Source organism: Gigantopelta aegis, chromosome 8, assembly GCF_016097555.1.
Source record: "Gigantopelta aegis isolate Gae_Host chromosome 8, Gae_host_genome, whole genome shotgun sequence".
Taxonomy (NCBI): domain Eukaryota; kingdom Metazoa; phylum Mollusca; class Gastropoda; order Neomphalida; family Peltospiridae; genus Gigantopelta; species Gigantopelta aegis.
Genome location: NC_054706.1, coordinates 62,518,575 through 62,538,720, shown reverse-complemented (window position 1 = coordinate 62,538,720; position 20,146 = coordinate 62,518,575). Strand labels below are relative to the sequence as shown.

Below are 20,146 nucleotides of genomic sequence, written 5' to 3'. Positions count from 1 at the left end.
ACGTGGCCAGTGGCAACAAGTTCTGTTTACTGATGAGAGCCGTTACAATGTTTCCAACGCTGATGGCCGAATCCGAGTATGGCGACGTCGACATGAACGTTACTCCGACTGCTGCGTTCTGCAGGCCGACCGATGGGGCGGGGGTAGTGTGATGGTGTGGGGTGGGTTCTCATTCAACCACAGAACACAACTTCATGTGTTCAGACAACGCGTTAATGCCGCCGTGTACCAAAATGACGTCATCAACAATCACGTCGTTCCCTTCTTTGCCGCTCACCCACGTGTGCGCTTGCTGCAGCAAGACAATGCCAGGCCGCACACTGCCAGGGCAACACAGGCGTTGCTGGCTCAGCACAACATCCCAACGTTGCCGTGGCCAGCCTTATCACCGGACATGGCGCCTATCGAACACGTCTGGGATGAAATCGGACGTCGCCTTCAGGCTCGCGGACAACCTCAGAATATGCAGGCGCTGGAGGCAGCATTGGTCCATGAATGGAACTCACTCCCTCAGGCATTCTTTCAACGGCTTGTCAACTCAATGAGGAGACGTTGCACTGCCTGTTTGAATGCCCAGGGTGGTCACACGCGATACTGACTTTGACAATGCTACAGGTCGTCTCTTTCACATTTTTAACATGGACCCCCACCCTACTTTATGACATGAAACAATAGCCAAAAAGGAATTCAATCAAAAATTTCCAACACCAATGTGTGCCGAATTGGTGTAGCTCCAAAATAAATGTTGAAATCTTCATTTCGTTTTTTTTTTTTAATATTTTATATCCAATTTAATGAGAACCTGCGTTTCTTTTGCGTTTTAGTATATATAATTAATTAACAGTTATTACCTTCAGACACTCCATTCTAAAGCCAATAACTTGCTCTTTCGTTTATAATGTGTAAACATCCTTTATTTATCCAGCACTGTCTGTAAACTCCAATACTAACAGTGACGCTCGCCATGGATCGAAATTCATTGATTAATATATTTTGTAATCAATCCACATGTTTGTTATGGACTGTGTTACCTGGCGACAACAATTTCATTTGTGAAGACGCTCTCTTTACTATCAGTGTTTGCTTTTGTAATTTCTGAACAAGAGGACACTGTAGACAGAGTTATTGATCTATTCAAATAAAACAAAAAACCGCTAGTCAGTATAAAATAATGCCTTGAAAAGAGTGTTCATCTTCATATACTGATGGGAATAAAATAAGGGATCTGACCAACACTAATGCTAGTCTCAGACTGCCAACAGGCAGCACAAAGTTGACCAACTTTCTGTTCTACGACTGTCCAGTTGCTAGTCTGAGAGCTCTTACAATTCGGTTCTCTCCGTATAACCCATTAGTTAATCTGAGCGCACCCGTCGTAAGTCGGGAGTTAGGGACATTACAACGCACCTGTCGAGTTGGGCAACTTCGTCGTGACAGTTGACAGTCTGAGATTAAAATAACAGCAGAGAGTGGCTGCAAACAAATCTATCACCTATAGCGTCAGAAAGTTAACCGTGTTACTGGCAGTCAATCCCACATTACTGACTGGTGTGTCCTATCACTTACTCACAATGGACTAGAGTGAATTGTGAACAATCCTGCAACATTTGGTAATTATCGGACACACCATTCAATAATGAAATCAATTCTCCAAATGTTACGACAAGGTCATCTGGAGTCAATACCGGGTGTGGCCTCCGCGTGTGTTGACAACTGCCTGGCACCGCCTGCCCATTGAAGCAATCAGAGTACGGATGACGTCCCGGGGGATGGTGGCCCACTCGGCCTGCAAGGCTGCTGCCAGCTCGGGCAGGGTCTGGGGCTGTGGTTGTCGCTGTCGGAGGCGTCGGTCCAACTCGTCCCATAGATGCTCAATTGGGTTCAAATCCGGTGATATCGATGGCCAAGGAAGGACATTAATGTTGTTGTTCTGTAGGAAAGCCGTTGTGAGACGTGCTGTGTGAGGCCTGGCGTTGTCATGTTGGAACACTGCGTTGGCGTTGGCCATAACTGGAACGATGTGTGGCCGGAGGATCTGGTCAATGTAGCCCTGTGCATTCAGGTTGCCCTGCACGTGGACCAGGTCAGTTCTGCCAGTGTGTGAGATGGCTGCCCACACCATGACACTACCCCCGCCGAATCTGTCCACTTCCTGCACGCAGTTTGCCGCATAACGTTCACCACGACGCCTATACACGCGACATCTTCCATCATGACGTCGGAGCAGAAATCGGGACTCGTCACTGAACCACACCTGTCTCCATCGCAGTTGAGGCCATTGTCGATGAATCTGGCACCACTGCAGTCGGAGTCGACGGTGTTGTGGTGTTAAGATGACACCTCGAACTGGACGTCTGGCACGAATTCCTACCTCACGTAGGCGGTTCCGTACGGTCTGGTCGGATATCCTGCGCAAACCTGGTATTGCTGCGGCTGTGGAGGTGGCAGTAGTCAATCGTTCCCGAAGGATGTAGCGGTCCTGCCCGGGGGTAGTGACCCGTGGTCGACCGGATCTAGGGAGGTCACGTGTTGATCCATGTTGCTGGTAACGGTCCCACAGTCTGGAGATGGTGCTTGGGGACACATGGAATGCCCTGGCAACGGTCGTTCTGGATTCGCCTGCGTCTAGTCGGCCGATGGCATTGTTTCTCTGCGGTTCACTGAGACGTGGCATGTCCTGGATTGTCAACTGTCGGCCAGATACAGAGGCCAGGCAAGCGAACACCCTGCACTTTTATACTGTCGGTGTTCATGTTGCACGTGCAGACAACGCACGTGCAGTGGTGACATGGTTTGCACGTGGCTTTTTTTTTTGCGAATATTCACATTTTGGAACTTTATTGTACAGTAGCTGCGTTTTATCGAATGTAACCGTGGGAATGTGTTTGGGACATGCAATGACCTTATATTCACAAAGCATGAACCGGTAGGAAACATAAAATCGGAGTTATAACCCATTTGTACCCTTTTGCGTTTCTTTTTTTGAAGAGTATATATATATATATATATATATATATATATATATATATATATATATATATATATATATATATATATATATTAATCACTTCCACGAAACCAGCTAATGATTATGTGTTAAAAAAAATGTTAATTTTGTTTTAAAACAAAATAAGCAACAAGCAAGCAAGCAAATAAATAAATAAATAAATACATAAATAAATACATAAATAAATAAATAAATAAATAAATACATAAATACATGTAAATAAAATAAAACAAATGACGGTATTATTTAACATAATATTCCTCCTATACTCCAAGGCATTTGTGGAAGGCCAACGAAATAGCCTTATGAAGTTATATTTGTTTGTTTTTGTTTTTGTTTTGTTGGGTTCTTTTTTTCTTTTTTTTTTCTTTTTTTTGTTTTTTTTTTTTTTTTTTTTTTTTTTTTTTTTTTTTTTTTTGGGGGGGGGTTGGGTGGTTGTTGTTTTTTTGTTTTGTTTTTTAAAGCATCAATATTTTTAAAACTACGGTGACACTTGGTCCAATAGTGTGGAACGAACACATATACGCACGCAGAAGAGCTGCAAAGGTTCTAAGACAAAAGCGATATTACGACCAATCGCACACCAGGCGAGCGCTTTACCTAAGCTATATTTCATTCGTGGTATGTGCTGTCCAGCATGTGAGAAAGTGCTTATACAATATCCATTACTGGTGATGGAAAAATGAAGCGGGTTTTCTCTGAAGACTACGCGTGAAAAGTATGAAATGTTTGACATCCAATAGACGATTATCTATAAATTATTATACTCTAGTGGTGTCGTTAAACAAAATAATCTTATTTCACTTATACTTAACTGGCAGATCACACACACACAAACACACGCGCGCGCGCGCACACACACACACACACACACAAGCACACACACATACACACGCATGCGCGCACACACACAAACACACACAAACTTGCATATGCATACGCACGCAAACACGTGTACACCGACACACTTTTTCGACATTCTCCGTTAAGCAACGAAAATTGTCGGAAACGTTACCACAAAAGTGAACGATCCTTTGACGTGACGTCAACAATGCTTTGACGTTTCGAATTAATATGATTATGGATGTCAAAGCGATACTACGTAAATTGTTTGGAACAGAATCGCTGTTTGACATTTATAAGCATATTTATTTTAAATATGTATAAATGCAAAATATGTATGGATCTAATACTACCTGATGACGACTACCAACTACAAGTGTTGAGTGGATATATACGAATAGAGGTAAGTGTTTGGTGGTTTTATTGTTTGCTTGTTTGTTTGTTTGTTTCTCAGGACTTTTGACATCGGAGGTGAGCGAACAAAGATATTGGCGGAACTAGGATTTTATACACCCACCCACCCATATGCACACAAACAAGCACGCGTGAGCGCGCACACAGACACACACACACACACACACACACACACACACACACACACACACAGACACGAACGCACACGCACGCGCACGCACACAGCTACAAGAAATGTTTGCGAGGTTAATTTAATTCAGTTCAGTTCAGCTTAATGCATCAATTTAACCATAAGAATTGCCTCAAGGGACTGCAAGGTTGGATTCAAGGGGAGGATGTTGAGGGAGCGCACCCCACCCCAACCCACCCCCCGCAGATGAATATTTTGTATTGTGTTTTTTTAATAATTGGTCGGCTTGATATTTTTGTGAAAGATTACTATGTAGATAATACAGGTTAGTGTACCTTTGGATAATGTAAGTGCCCTTTTTAAGCGTTGCATCCCTTCCCTAGAAAACTATTGAATCCGCCCCTGCCTGTTGTGATTGCTGCTCGATTTCACGCTGGATCCGCCACTAACATTTTAGTTGGGTTTTATTGCTACATTGGTAACCAATGTTATTGGACAGGGGTGTAGCGTGTACAGGAATTGGGGAGGTCGAATATGAACCTAGCGGACCCTTTTGCCTACATTTTCTCTGGACGTGACCTATACGAATAGCCTAATATTGCACTGTAAAAAAAAAAAATCCCCATCCCCACCACCACCACCACCACCACCACCACCCCAGACTACATCCCTGTTGGATGAACACGGGATAATGTAGTTGAATTTAGCGATTGTTTTTCTAATATTGTTACGGTCTTGAAAGTCCAATCTCTGAAAACCTGTAAATGTCATTTTGTACTGCATATCGACCTCGTATCGTGATTAACAGCCATTTAAGGTGCAGCTGCATGGAAGAAAACTACGTCACGCGATGGTGTGATTACTAGTCACTAACGGCTACTTAAAGATATCGTCTCCTGGTAATTTAACGGAACGGAGTTTAACACATAAGACGCTCAGAGCATCACATTTCAACCCCCAGTGCACGCGCATATACATACTCGCATGCACGCCATATGATAGATAGATCAAAACCAGATAGGTATAAACTGTCAAGTTAGCGATGCAATCTTTATCTTCAAATAAGTGTTTTAACGTCTGTATCTGTGTTTTAAAATAAGTCGAAGTTACCACTGTACAAGATTGCTAAACTATTTAGGTTCTGTGTAAACTGTGTGTTAACTGCGGACTTCCGGCGCATAATTGTAAAGGTACATACATATCGCTCCGCTGCTTCATTCATCCGAGATGTTACACCCGATAATCCGTAATCGACAGAACTGTTCAGATTGCAGAGAGAGAGAGAGAGAGAGAGAGAGAGAGAGAGAGAGAGAGAGAGAGAGAGAGAGAGAGAGAGAGACGGGGAGACGGAGGGACGGGCAGAGGGATAGAGAGAGAGGAGGGAGAGAGCGAGGGACGGAGAGAGAGAGGGAGAGAAAGAGGGAGGATGGGCGAATGAGAGGGGAGGGACAGGGAGAGAGAGGGAGGGAGGGCGAGAGAGAGAGGGGAGGGAGGGAGAGAGAGGAGGAGGGCCAGAGGGGGGGGGGGGGGGTCTCAATCAGCTGACTGTCATGTTCAGTTCTGTCAAAAATGTTTGCCAAAAGTGGTCATTTAACAGACCTCACGGAATTGTTCCCCTTTATCTGCGAAGTTAACTCGTAGGCCACATACCTATTATAAAATCACTGAGGGAGGACCATGGCTCAATTCTTTTTCCCCAGCATCTTGTATATTTGCATGTCTCCCCACAATACGACTCATAGACAGTACACGCGTGGATGTCCCAACCCCAATGTGGGTGCCCCCAATATAAATATAGTGCCCACGCCAGTATGTAAAATACCACGTAATTATCCTTTTTACAGACAGTCATAAATATAAAAGTGAGGGTAGAATTATATCCTTAATTCAAAAGTGTTCCTGTTTTACACGTTTTAATACATTTATACTGCTACTTTGATAGGTCTTCTTGGCACAAATTAGCTGGTAAGACTATGCCACAGGGAAACAATTATTCGCACGAGTTTATTTATTTTGCAATAGGATATGCAGGGCTTCTAGATTATGGTAGCCCCACTCCCATGGCTAGTGATATTCAATTTTGGGCTAGTAAATAACTACTATTGCCATGCTCGACGGATAGTGAATTTTTTAAAGTCAAATGTTGCAGTTAAGTCTATTTTGTAAATACATGTATGAATATCCTGCTACTCCCCAATGTCAGTGTTTTTAAGCTCTATCTCCCTCTTTAGGTGACATATCTGATTATTACTATATTTAGTAAAATTGTATTACTTAAAGTAAAGTAGGGCTAGTGGATTTTTAATCGTGGTTAGTAATTAATCACTGATTCCATGGCTAGTGGAATCTATAAAAATTCTAGAAGCTCTGGGATATGTTTTATTTAACGACGCACTCAACACATTTTATTTAAGGTTATATGGCGTCTGACATATGGTTAAGGATCACACAGATATTGAGAGTAGAAACCCGCTGTAGCCACTTCATGGGCTACTCTTTTCGATTAGCAGCAAGGGATTTATTTTGCAATAGATAGCTTTACCAGGAAACACTTTTCCGGTTCAGTCTTTTATATACAAGTTGTAGAGCACTGTCTGAAACCTGAATAAGGCAGTTCCATCTTTGTGAAAATACAAGTCTCATTAAACATTGTTTATCTTTGTTACGCGAGTGAATGAGCGAGAGAAAGAGTGAAGTGAAGGATGGACAGATGGAGAAAGATGGAGGGAGATATCTACAGGGGGATTAAGCGCCTACTAAATCCCTAAACATACACCTCGGCGCAGTGGTTAAGCCATCGGACTACAGGCTGGTAGGTACAGGGTTCGCAGCCCGGTACCGGCTCCAACCCAGAGCGAGTTCTTAAGGGCTCAATGGGTAGGTGTAAGGCCACTACACCCTCTTCTCTCTCACTAACGACTAACCAACTAACAACTAACCCACTGTCCTGGACAGACAGCCCAGATAGCTGAGGTGTGTGCCCAGGACAGCGTGCTTGAACCTTAATTGGATATAAGCACGAAAATAAGTTCAAATCAAATCTAAACATACACACACAAAAAAATCAACAACAAAGAAATAAAACCAAACAAAAACAGAAACCCCCATCATGAAAACTACAAGAAGATTAAACTCAGGCCCGTTTTCTTGTTTGTTTGTTTTTGTTTTTGTTTTTTTTTTTTTTTTTTTTTTTTTTTGGGGGGGTCAATATGCTCTCGGACCCCCCCCCCCCCTCCCAAGCAACTCTAAGCCTGAACGACCCCCTCCTCTCAAAATCCTGGCTACGGGCCTGAAACTTGGAAAAAGGTAACCTACCTTTTATATCATCCATGTTTATGATTCCATCTTTATTCACGTCGAGCGAATCAAACGCTTCGTTTATGACGTTGATGCGGCATGACGTCATGGGCGGCCTGAGTTCCTGCATGAACTCGCAGAAATCTATCCCCCCGCTGTTGTCCTTGTCCAGGGCTCGAAACAACGCCTTCAGGTAATTTTCGGACATTCGGAATCCGTACAACTTGAGTCCATCCTCGAGCTCACGCAACACGATCCGCTTGGAGAAGTCAATGTCGAGGTGGCGGAACATCAGCCCGAGGCCCCGGATTCCGCCGCACCCTCGGGACAAGCACTCGGATCGCAGGACTTCGATCAGCTGTTCCCCCACGTTCGAGTCCACTTCAGCCGAATCTATTGTGGTTGTCATATTAAAACCTTGTTTTACAAATAATGATGATCAAAATGATGATGTCTTAAAGTAATTTGGAGATGGGCTAAATACAAGCACCTGTATTGAGCAACTATTATCTTAATTAAGATCTTTGTTATTATCTCAAATCATATTATTTTCAATGCAGGAAAAAAATTACTTGCATTAAGTAACCGCTTGCTTTAAAAATCTATTTTACTATTCTAACTCATCCAATACAGTAAAATTTAACCTCCGTTAATAAAGAACCTTATTATTGTTATCTTATATCACATATTTTTCGATGCTGAATAAGTTTGCCTTTATTAATCAGCCGCCTGTCTTCAATTGCTATCTTAAGTCTTACTCTTCACTAAAATCGTCGAATATAGTGAACCTCAACATCCGTGAAACAGCTAACAGTTCATCGTAATTTTCTCAAGAGACTGTTCTTTGCCTATAGTTGTTTTTATTTCTAACAGATCGAGATGATGGTTAAACTGAGAACAGTTACAAAACCAACTAATTAGAACGTTAAAAACAAGTCCATGCAACTGCAATAGAATCGTTGACGCTCAGAGTATAACTCATCAAAGACCAGAAACTGATGACTTCTGAGGGAGAGTAACAGAAACACAAATGGCAGAAACTTCAATTGTTGGCTGTGCATCAACGCTCGTTAAAATTAAAAACAGCAGTTGAAAGAATGATGTTGGGGTTTTTTCGGTGCCAATTTAACACCAGAGGCAGCTATCTGTTTTAAGTCGTTCTTCTATGCAGTTTCGTCTAAGCATCTGTAAATACACAAATATACAATGTGTAATTTATATGATTTTTTGCAGACACGATTCCAGGAAAAATAGATATATATTTATTAACGAGTCAGTTATAGATTCGATTCTGTGCCGTTGGTGAGAATGATTAAACAGTCAAACGTGTTGAAGGAGCCAACACAATTAAGAAGCGTTCTGTTTTAAGAGCCACCTTTCTCTGCTCATAAATCATCTAATATAGTTGATGAACCCACGCCTGGTATATTAAAGGCCCAGTATAATGAATGAATGAATGGATGTTTAACGACATACCAGTACAAAAATACACACCGGCTATTAGGTGTCAAACGAAGACCCTGTATAAGAAAAAGTGCATTTAAAATAGCCTGTCTTCTTTCTGGTAGTACTAAACCAAATAACTTCCGGCCGGGTCAAAGTTCGAGGTGCACGGAACTTTTGATAGAGAAGTGAACACCACAAGTCTTGTGAGTGTGTTGATTGTAAAAAAAAAAAGTTTCATCTGGGCAAACAAATGTATGCAATTTTATTTCAGCTTGTATCACTGTGTCAAGTAGCCTTGTGCTTGAAACATGTATGGGGTACCTGTAAAAAAAAAAAAAAAGTACTCGAATTTTGTGCGGAACTAGAGTAGTCATAGACGCTACCCGTTATCACAGAAATGGGCAACTTGACCCCCATTTTTTTCTCATTCACTTTAAGGGTGAGGGTTGGTAATATTTATATCCGTGAAATTTATGTCGACTAATACGCTGCAGGTAGGAGGTTTAGCCACATATGTTACTACTGTCGTCTGTGGGATTTGATTTGGTAGTATACACTCTTCAACCTTTAAACTAAGTGTTCAAACCACACACAATTGTTATAGTTTATGTGCTGAGATGTGTTTTTAATTTATAATAATTTAGCATAAATTCACCTGTATTAAGCAGCTAACCGTCATAAAATACCAATTTCATATTGACAAATTAACAAAGCATTTCGGGGCTGAATCTAGCTGAGTTGAGCGCGCGCCTGGGGTGCTTGGGTCGAAAGATAGAATCACCCACGGTGGGTCTTTTCTCTGACTTATATTTTCCCCCCACTCCTTGGCTGGAGTATCAAAAGCTGTGGCATGTGCTGTCCTGTTTGTAGGAAGTGCATATAAAGCAACCTGTAGCGGATTTCCTCTGAAAACTATGTTAGAATTACCAAAATGTCTGATATCCAATAGCCTATGATTAATCAATGTGCTCTAGCGGTGTCGTTAAACAAAACAAAGTTTAACGTTTATACGTGTATACGTGTATATGAGATCTGAACTAAAGATGATTCTAGGGGCGGGATTTATCTTAGTCAGTAGAACACTCGCCTAAGATGCTTTGATTGTGGGATCAAATCAACTTGGCGTACTCATTGTATTTTTTCTCCGTATCAGCCAGTGTCCCACATCTGTATATAAAACGATGTGGTCTGTTTCTCCTGTCTGTGGGAAAGTGCATAAAAAAGATTCCTTGCTGCTGATGAAGACTATGTGTCAGAATTTCCAAATGTTTGACGTCCAATAGCCGATGATTACTTAATATTCTCTAGACGACGTGGTGTCGCCCGCAAAACATTAACAGACAGGAGTCTGGGTGAGACAGATATATATTTATTTACGTGTCAGTTACAGACATCATTCAAAATTAAATTGAAATGTTACGTAACAGTACAATTATGTTATACATATATTTTAATATAAATCAGACGTTTGTGAGTTGGCTAATTCGTTCTTCATGTCCAGATGATATACAAAGGCCTAAACGTAAATACTCAGCTTATTGTTTTTTAAATATAAATGTATTGTTCCTAGACCATTGTGACAGTGTCGTGACCAAGCTTAATGTGTCGTAATACGTTCTCTTACAATACATTGTTTACGACATGCACATAGTTATTTTTCAAATAATTAAAACTTATATACATGAACAAAACCTACACACGAAAATAAATCAACTATTTCTTGTTCTAGTCAGTGCACCATGACTGGTTTGTCAAAGGTCATGGTATGTGCTATCCTGTCGGTGGAATCGTGCATATAACATATATTTTGCTATTAATAAAAAAGTATAGCGGGTTTCCTCTGTAAGTCTATATGTCAGAATTACAAACTGTTTGACATCCAATAGCCGATGATTAGTATGTCAATGTGCTCTAGTGGTGTCGTTAAACAAAACAATATTTAAACAATAGTTGGTACACCATCATAAAACCTTTTTTGTCTTCATATAACTGCCCAATCAATAACACGACTTTTCTTGTTTGTATATTTATACAATATTAACTATAAACTACCCTACTTTGACCATAATATTGAAACATATCTAGTCGCCATAACGTTTCTTACTAAGGAAGCTGAAAACGAAAGGTTCGTGTATATGGTGATGAATCTCCCAATTATTCGACAATTGCGAAATAGCCTGCTGAATTTAATCGAGGACGAAACGACCTTGAAGATGACCCAAGGTCTGCAAGACAATCCGATGTCATGGCAAAGTTTTGGCAACTGGTTTTCTGGGATGCCGAAAGAGTTCTAATGGCTGACAACATGCCTCCAGGAACGACATTCACTGGTGTCTATTACGCCAAATTGAAGACAAATTTGAGAAAAGAAAGTCACTGGTCATACAATAGGCAGGGTCTTGGGTGAATATGCTTGAACCCCTGAAGGATGTGGCATATTAAAACAGTTTAGACTTTGGACGGTTACATAATCAAGGAAAATGGCGAGAGATTAATCACCCAGCTGTGTTGACAGGGTTGTTTGCTCGTTTGTTTGTTTGTTTTTTGTGTGTTTTGCGGGAGTCTGTGTTTTTGGGGTTTTTTTGGGTGGGAGGGGGTTGACAGTTTGACAACAGTTTGAGTCCTGCTGCTTCGTGACACTGCTCCAGTGCACAAGTCGTGTATTGCTCAAGCTGCCATCATAGTGTGGCTCCCAGCAACTTAATCACCCACCTTACAAACCAGACCTGTGTCCGTGCTTATAAAACGTTTAGAGTCCAGACTCAATCTCTAATGACGTCACACGCATACAGTTTGTATGGCGTTGCCATGACATTACTGTCTCAGACTCTATTGGAGTCTCGACTCTAGACTCTAAACGTTTTATAAGCACCAGGCCTGGCCTGGTCTCGAGTGGTTGCTATTTGTTCCGGAATTTGAAAGCTCTCCTTGGTGGTACCCGGTTTGAAGATGATGAAAGTCTGAAGGCTGCGAAATAAGGGTGGTTGATGACAAGCCACTAGAGAGAGTTCTATTTTGTTAGCTTGAAGGTAAAGCATGTTAAACAATTCCATCCATCCATCTATCGTATTTGTATATTTATATATTTATTTGTGTTTGTCTATTGAGTTATTTATTTATTTATTTATTTATAGTTTTCTTTGTTTCATTTTTTCAGAAATTATTTCGGGTTTTTTCATTTGTTTTTCTTTTGTTTTATTTTGCGTTCATTCATTCATTCATTCCCATGTTTCCTCCAGATTTAGCTGTTCAAAATATAATAATTAAGCATTATTCACAATAATAACAGTTGACATGTTTTGTCAAGAAAATATTCAACATTTTGTCATCATCTCTGTTATATTGTCCACGAGGTCTGAATGCTAACAACATATTACTTCTTCTTGTTAAAGAGAATCGACATCTTATGGTGATTTTCAAAAAAAAATATATCTAACAAAGACTCGATACTAATTTTTGTAGATTTAAGTATCGAGGTGGAATATTAACTTCTGGTCGATACATGGATCGAAACGAAATGGATGTTTTATCAGCCTACCAGGCCCGTAGCCACTGGTTGGCATGGGGGAGGGGGGTCGCCCCCTCTGAAATTCAATTTCCATCCCTTAGAACCTGCTGGGATCTGTTATTGAGTGCATGTCTTAATTAAGTATGCTCCCTTAAAATATTAACGCTCCCCTCCAAAAGTGACACTAGCTGGTCAGTGGCTATGGTCCTGCAGAAGGTTGCAAAGTCGTGCATTTTTCTGTAAGTTGCAATGCAATGCACTTGCCCACAGACATACCAGGCATTTGATATAATAATCGCAAATCGATTACGTGCACATGTCGTAAAATCTCTAGGCCTACAGGCGCTCATGCAGGAGAGGGAGGATCAAAACCCTTGCTCTAAGCGACCTTTGTTCAATGTATTCTTCGGGGAGCGTGATTCGACACCACAAAAAAAGTTCGCTCGCCATAGTCTAGAAACGCCATCCACCCACCCCCACCAGACCCCCTGGATAGCTGGATAGAACCTTGGCATGTAAACGTGGCATGATTTTAAGCTCGGTACGGCCCTGATATAAAGCTGTTTTAATTTATAATAGAGAGGTTATTACGCAACCAATAGTTACTGTTTCGGATACCGACAGTTTGTCATACTGGTCAGTGTTGGTTTAAGATTTCGCGGGGCCTGTAGCACAATTAACAGCGGGGACCCCTTCCCAGGATATATAATTTAGCAACACCCTCGGAGAGAACGCAAAAATTACCTGGGGAAAATAAATGTACACATCACCGCGGGGCCACCTGAACCGCGGGGTCCGTAGCACGTGCTACATGTGCTACTAGGACAACAGTTAAATACTAATGGATCAACTAGTTTTGCAGACTTTTAGTGACTTAAAGATGGCGACATTCTCATATTAGGCCACGAAATGTATTAAAGAAACGAATCCCGTAAATAAATGTTTGATATCCAATAGCCAATGAATAATAAATCAATGTGCTCTTGTAGTGTCGTTAAACAAAACAAACTTTTATATTCATAAAGAGCGGAAAACAAATTTTGTCCCGTTTATTCTGACATCACCAACTACACTCAAAGTGGTGACGTATAACTATGGATATCCGTAACAGTAACAGTGTGACGTATAACTATCGATATCCGTAACAGTAACAGTGTGACGTATAACTATCGATATCCGTAACAGTAACAGTGTGACGTATAACTATCGATATCTGTAACAGTAACAGTGTGACGTATAACTATCGATATCCGTAACAGTAACAGTGTGATTGCGAAACCTCTCTAATATTGATTTTTTAATTTCGCGACACACAAAAAAAAAAAAGAAAAAAAAAAAAAAAAAAAAAAATTTAATTATAATTTTAATCAAAAACCAACAAAGAAAGGTTTCTTTTTTAATCTACACATTACATACATGCATTATTAAACGTAATCCGTTAAAAAAAAACAATGCTTTGAAGTGTTGCAGTCACTTGCTATTTTCATTTTTAAAAATGTTTACCTTTTCCTCTTACTAAATCCACACAAAATGTCACAGCTGTTAACGTACGATTGTCGTGTCGTGAAGTATAGAAATTATCTTTCAAATCGTTGCCACGTATATCATCTTGGAATGTGTGTTGACACTTCTGCTAATATCCAGACAATATACGCCAATTTACTTGAAAGCTATGTGGCAACACATTTTTAACAGTAAAACGATAGACAAACAGTGTATCAATCAGTGGCGGATCCAGATAATCCATTTAGGGAGGGCCCCAATGACGAGGCGAATGTTAAAGGAACGTTGGGGGAGGTTTGGAGGGGGATTGTAAAAAAATTTAAAATTAATATATAATAAAATTATAACTGTCGCAAAATTTAAGTACCTAGATCCGCCTTTCTCAATTCGCGCTCAGCTGAGCAACATTAAATAGTAATGTCCGGTTTTCAGTAGCTCGGCTGCAGTATTGTGAGTTATTGCTACTCAATAATTGTGCAACTGCTGTCGTGTTTCAATGTGAGTATTGGTGTATAGAGATTGTTGTGAGTGAGGTAGCACAGATGTATAAATCAAATAACACAACGCTCTGTGTATATTCCCTGAGTAAATATAGAGACGTAAGTAGGCCTATGTGTTATTTTCGCGTCTTACGTTGTTTATTGCCCGAACCGGCCTCGGTGGCGTCGTGGCAGGCTATCGGTCTACAGGCTGGTAGGTACTGGGTTCGGATCCCAGTCGAGGCATGGGATTTTTAATCCAGATACCGACTCCAAACCCTGAGTGAGTGCTCTGCAAGGCTCAATGGGTAGGTGTAAACCACTTGCACCGACCAGTGATCCATAACTGGTTCAACAAAGGCCATGGTTTGTGCTATCCTGCCTGTGGGAAGTGCAAATAAAAGATCCCTTGCTGCTAATCGAAAAAGAGTAGCCCATGAAGTGGCGACAACGGGTTTCCTCTCTCAAAATCTGTGTGGTCCTTAACCATATGTCTGACGCCATATAACCTTAAATAAAATGTGTTGAGTGCGTCGTTAAATAAAACACTTCTTTCTTTGTTTATTGCCCGAGTTATAACTGTGCTCAAGAATGTGTACGGCGTGACCGCGTTATGGACAAGTGGTATGTTCTTGCGCCCAATAAATATGACATACAAAACTGTATTCCTTTATAAAAACCGTATCTCGGCACAAGACAGAGTGAAAGGATGTTTAAGAGAAAGTCGTGATTGGACTAACATATATAATCTCACTTGAGTTAACTCAGAACTTTAATATAGTGTCCCAAATGGTCGTCACTGTGTTATGTTTTCAAATATCTCAAGTAAACGCATACAGATACAAAGCGTCAAAGTATAAATGGTTGACGTACTCCATAAATAACATAACGGCATTTTTGCCAAGATAGTAAAAAACCCAAACAAACCAAGAATAGCGAAAGTAATCTAACTCAGTGGTAAGACGTACATGTAGATCGTTTTCTTTGAGACCTTCAATAATATAGGACCCATCACAATAAACATGATTCCAATCCTCAATCTGGTTGCTATGACAATACTCACATAGTCTATTATGTATGGGAATTCTGTTATATCGACCTAGTTCAATCTGAAGTGGACGAGAAAATTTGATACACAATGCTTCAACTTTTAAATATATCTTAATCTATGAAGCATTAATTTTTTAATTGCATAGTAGAGAATGTTACAATTTCTGTTAGGTCTGTTACAGAGTTAGTGTTGAAATGCACACTGAATTTTTACCATAATATGAACATATACTCACACATACACACATATGCACATACACACGCGCGCACGCACACACACACACAAACACACACACACTTCTAGCCACAAATTTGGTGTTTGCTTATACATGTGCATATATAAAATTAACGTTTTTGTAGGGCATTAAACATTTTTTAAAGTATAAGAAATTGGCGTATCATTATTTTACATGGTTAACGTTAACGTTAAAGTATAAGAAATTGGCGTATCATTATTTTACATGGTTAACGCTAACGTTTGTTTTGTGTAACGACACCACTAGAGAACATCGATTTATTAATCACCGGCTGTTGGATGACAAACATTTGGTCATTAATACTGTCACACGTAATCAGGAAACGCATTACATTAGGTGGTGTGGTTTTCTAAGGTATGTTGGCTCGAGGTGTCCCATTTGGGACACCATTACGTACAATTACCAAATGTTTGACATCCAATAGACGATGGCTGATTAATCACTGTACTCTAGTGGTGTCGTTAAACAAAACAAACTTCTTCATTAGGTTCAATGTCGTCTTAAGTAGTTTGGACATTTCAACTGCATTGTTATGTCACTACATACATGTTGATGTTAAGAATGTCAATAAACAGAGCTGTGAATCCTACACTGTACGGATATCTGACAACCTTTCTGAATTAATGTATGAAGGAAATGGTTGACTTAACGACGCACTCAACACATTTTATTCAAGGTTATATGGCGTTAGACATATGGTTAAGGACCACACAGATATAAAGAGAGGAAACCCGCTGTCGCCACTTCTTAGGCTACTCTTTTTCGATTAGCAGCAAGGGATCTTTTATATGCACCATCCCACAGACAGCATAGCACATACCACGGCCTTTGATATACCAGTCGTGGTGCACTGACTGGATCGAGAATCTAAATGAATTAAGTTGCATATTATATTCCTAAAATATTAATACATGCACACCTTCTACCACACTCGCATCATTCCTATTCGAGTTCGATTTCTGTGTATTATACGCACAGTTAATGATGATTTGCGCACCAAATGAGTTTAATGCGTGTTGATTGCGCAATGGCTGTATATTGAATAGTAACGGAAATCGATAAACTAAATGTCGGCCGTAATAGTAATTCATTAACTCGTATTCTTATTATTCTTTCCTCCAGTATTATGTGTAGTATTGTCATGAGTAATAAAAATTAATTTCTGTAGTCGAATTCACACGTTATAGTCTTGTGCTGTATGCAAGATGTGACATTCGAAAAATAGCTTCTTGTCAATAAATTCCAACCTATTGCCCTGTGAGATCTATTGTATAAATATAAACATTTACGTCATATTCATGAATACGTTTTTTTAACTTGAACTTGAAACGTTTTGTACATGCTGATATAACACGACGTTTTCTGACATCACCAGTAACTAACGCCGGCACAGGGCATTTTTTAGATACAAGATTAATATTTAAAGGCATACTGTCACGGATTTTAAGAACCTTATATCTCAAAACAATAATAATAAATGAAAATTACATTAATTTTTGGAAAACAAATCAGGCTATTTTATTTCCTCAACTGAACCATGATGGAGTGAAATCCATGTCAACCCTCTTGGCAATATTAGTTTTTGAATTATGGACCATTGCCATAATTCAATTATTTTTACAAAGTATCATTAATAAGTGGGGTATGATGCTTACATAGATGGTTGAATAAAGTACACTTAAGGACAAATCAATTTAGTTTTTTTACAGGTAATACTTTGTTAGGCCATTTAATAGGTCAATGGTCTGTGACAATATGCCTTTAATCTGAACAAACCGTTATTCGCGAACACAAAAACGTTTGTTTTGTTTAACGACACCACTAGAGCATATTGATTTATTAATCTTCGGTTATTGGATGTCAAACATTTGGTCATTTTGATATATGGTCTTTGAGAGAAACCCACAACATTTTTCCATTAGCAGCAAGGGATCTTTTATATGCACCATCCTACAGACAGGATAGGACATACCACGGCCTTTGATATACTAGTCGTGGTGCACTGGCTGGAACGAGAAATAGCCGAATGGGTCTACCGACGGGGATCGACCGCGAACATGACCGTATCTCAGCACAAAGCATTCGTATATGCGTTTGGTAAAATAGTGATTTATTCCAAGAATATCTGTCTTGCGCCTCGAATATAGGACTGCACTCCCGAAGAAACAATACATCCTTCCTGCACCGCCACAAAGAGGACTTCCACTCCCATACCAGTTTTCCAGATCAATACGAGCACAGGACAGAGCTCATTGGAATAAATATAGCTGTGATGACATGCACTCGTGAATCACTGTCAAAACAGTGATGACATGTTCGCGAAAGGTCTGCATATCCTGCCCCACCGGTGGCAACCGTCATGAGGACTGCCACCGCGGTTGTCAAGTCATTACAGAAGTGTACTATTTTCGTTGCTATGGCGATGTCAGTTTCTAATTAACGTACTACTTACGTATGTACATATTTGTTCTGTGTTTGTTACATCTCAATCACTACATTGTAGACGGGGGAAAGAAAGGAAAGAAGGATTGGTTTATTTAACGACGCACTCAGCATATTTTAAAGAGACATTCCCGAGTTTGCTGCATTGTAAGATATTTCCGACTAATAAAATATTTTTACGATTAAACTTACATATTAAATATAGTTTCTTGTTTAGAATAGCAGTGTCTGTATATTCAGTGTGTTTCTGGTCGTCTTAATACTTGTAAGAAGCCCAAACTGGATTTCCCTCTTCAAATAATTTCGTACGTACGAAAAAATATATTTTAGGAAATAAAATGAAATTTAACCTAGTGCAAATATTAGAACGATCAGAAATCACGTTTAATATACAGCCACTAATATTTCATGCAGAAAAAATATATTTGATATGTAATTATAACTGAAGTGGGTGCCCAGGACAGCGTGCTTGAACCTTAATTGAATATAAGCACGAACATAAGTTGAAATGAATATATTATGTTGTCGGAACGAAAAAGCAAAGCAATATTTATTTCGTGGCATCTCTGTATATTGTAAACTGCAGTTACCTTGTGACAAATTAAATGGTTATTTAGATACTTGGTCTAGTTAGATAAAATTACGAAAATTGCTAAATATTTCCTTTTCGCTATTATAATAGTAAAAAGTACTAAATTTTTGTCATTTCACAAACTGTTATTTTCTTACACACACACGCATGCATGCATGTATGCACGCACGGACACACGCACACATTAATTATTTAATAATTATTTTTAAACACCCATACATTAACTTAAACTGCAGCACTTGTTTAGTAAGATTAAAAACACGATGTTATTACCAGCCTCTTGTGTGTGCGTGCGTGCGTGTGCACGCGCGCGTGTATGTCATTGTCTCATCTTCATTATAACATGCATTGTACAGAACTTACCGGCCTCGGTGGCGTCGTGGCAGGCCATCGGTCTACAGGCTGGTAGGTACTGGGTTCGGATCCCAGTCGAGGCATGGGATTTTTAATCCAGATACCGACTCCAAACCCTGAGTGAGTGCTCCGCAAGGCTCAGTGGGTAGGTGTAAACCACTTGCACCGACCAGTGATCCATAACTGGTTCAACAAAGGCCATGGTTTGTGCTATCCTGCCTGTGGGGAGCGCAAATAAAAGATCCCTTGCTGCCAATCGGAAGAGTAGCCCATGTAATGGCGACAGCGGGTTTCCTCTCAAAATCTGTGTGGTCCTTAACCATATGTCTGACGCCATATAACCGTAAATAAAATGTGTTGAGTGCGTCGTTAAATAAAACACTTCTTTCTTTCTTTGTACAGAACTTCATCCCTAGCTACAGTAATAATAAAAAGGTTACATACCACTGTTTACCAGCTTCACTCAGCAGAACAGAACAGAGAATTAGTCATCTCCGTGTCAACTGCAATTCCAGGGATCGATGTATTTCTGTAAGCCAAACAAAATGCAGCAAGCGTAAGGGCTGTTCCATATCCGATCATGGGGGTATGGACCTTTAATAGACTTGTTAACCAGGGTCGGTTGTAATGTAAAACCAATTGTGTAATGAATATATTTACGCTGGTATGGAGAAATTTTCATGGTAGTAGGTGAGACAAATTACAAATGGATTTTTTTTTTTTTTTTTTTTTTTTTTTTTTTTTGGTATCGTGTATTTTATAATGAATTATATATTGCGTGTGTTTGCAAATTATTCCATTTAAAATATTAAAAGGTGCGGATC

The 20,146-nt window shown here is 39.9% G+C and overlaps 1 protein-coding gene across 2 annotated transcripts in view; it reads right to left on the bottom strand.

Annotated features, from left to right (window-relative positions):
* The window catches only part of LOC121379056 (calcyphosin-like protein), a 45,794-nt gene extending 25,971 nt beyond the window's left edge, over positions 1-19,823 (bottom strand). The window contains exons 1-2 of one of the 2 annotated variants that reach the window (XM_041507509.1): positions 19,767-19,823; positions 7,710-8,876 (exon numbers count right to left, since the gene is read on the bottom strand). In XM_041507509.1, the coding sequence (XP_041363443.1) occupies positions 7,710-8,100 (391 nt within the window). In that variant the 5' untranslated portion in view covers positions 8,101-8,876; positions 19,767-19,823. Of the gene's footprint in view, positions 1-7,709; positions 8,877-14,148; positions 14,342-19,766 lie in introns of those variants that run through there. The other variant, XM_041507510.1, reaches the window with a different exon arrangement.
* Between the last annotated feature and the right edge of the window lie 323 nt (positions 19,824-20,146).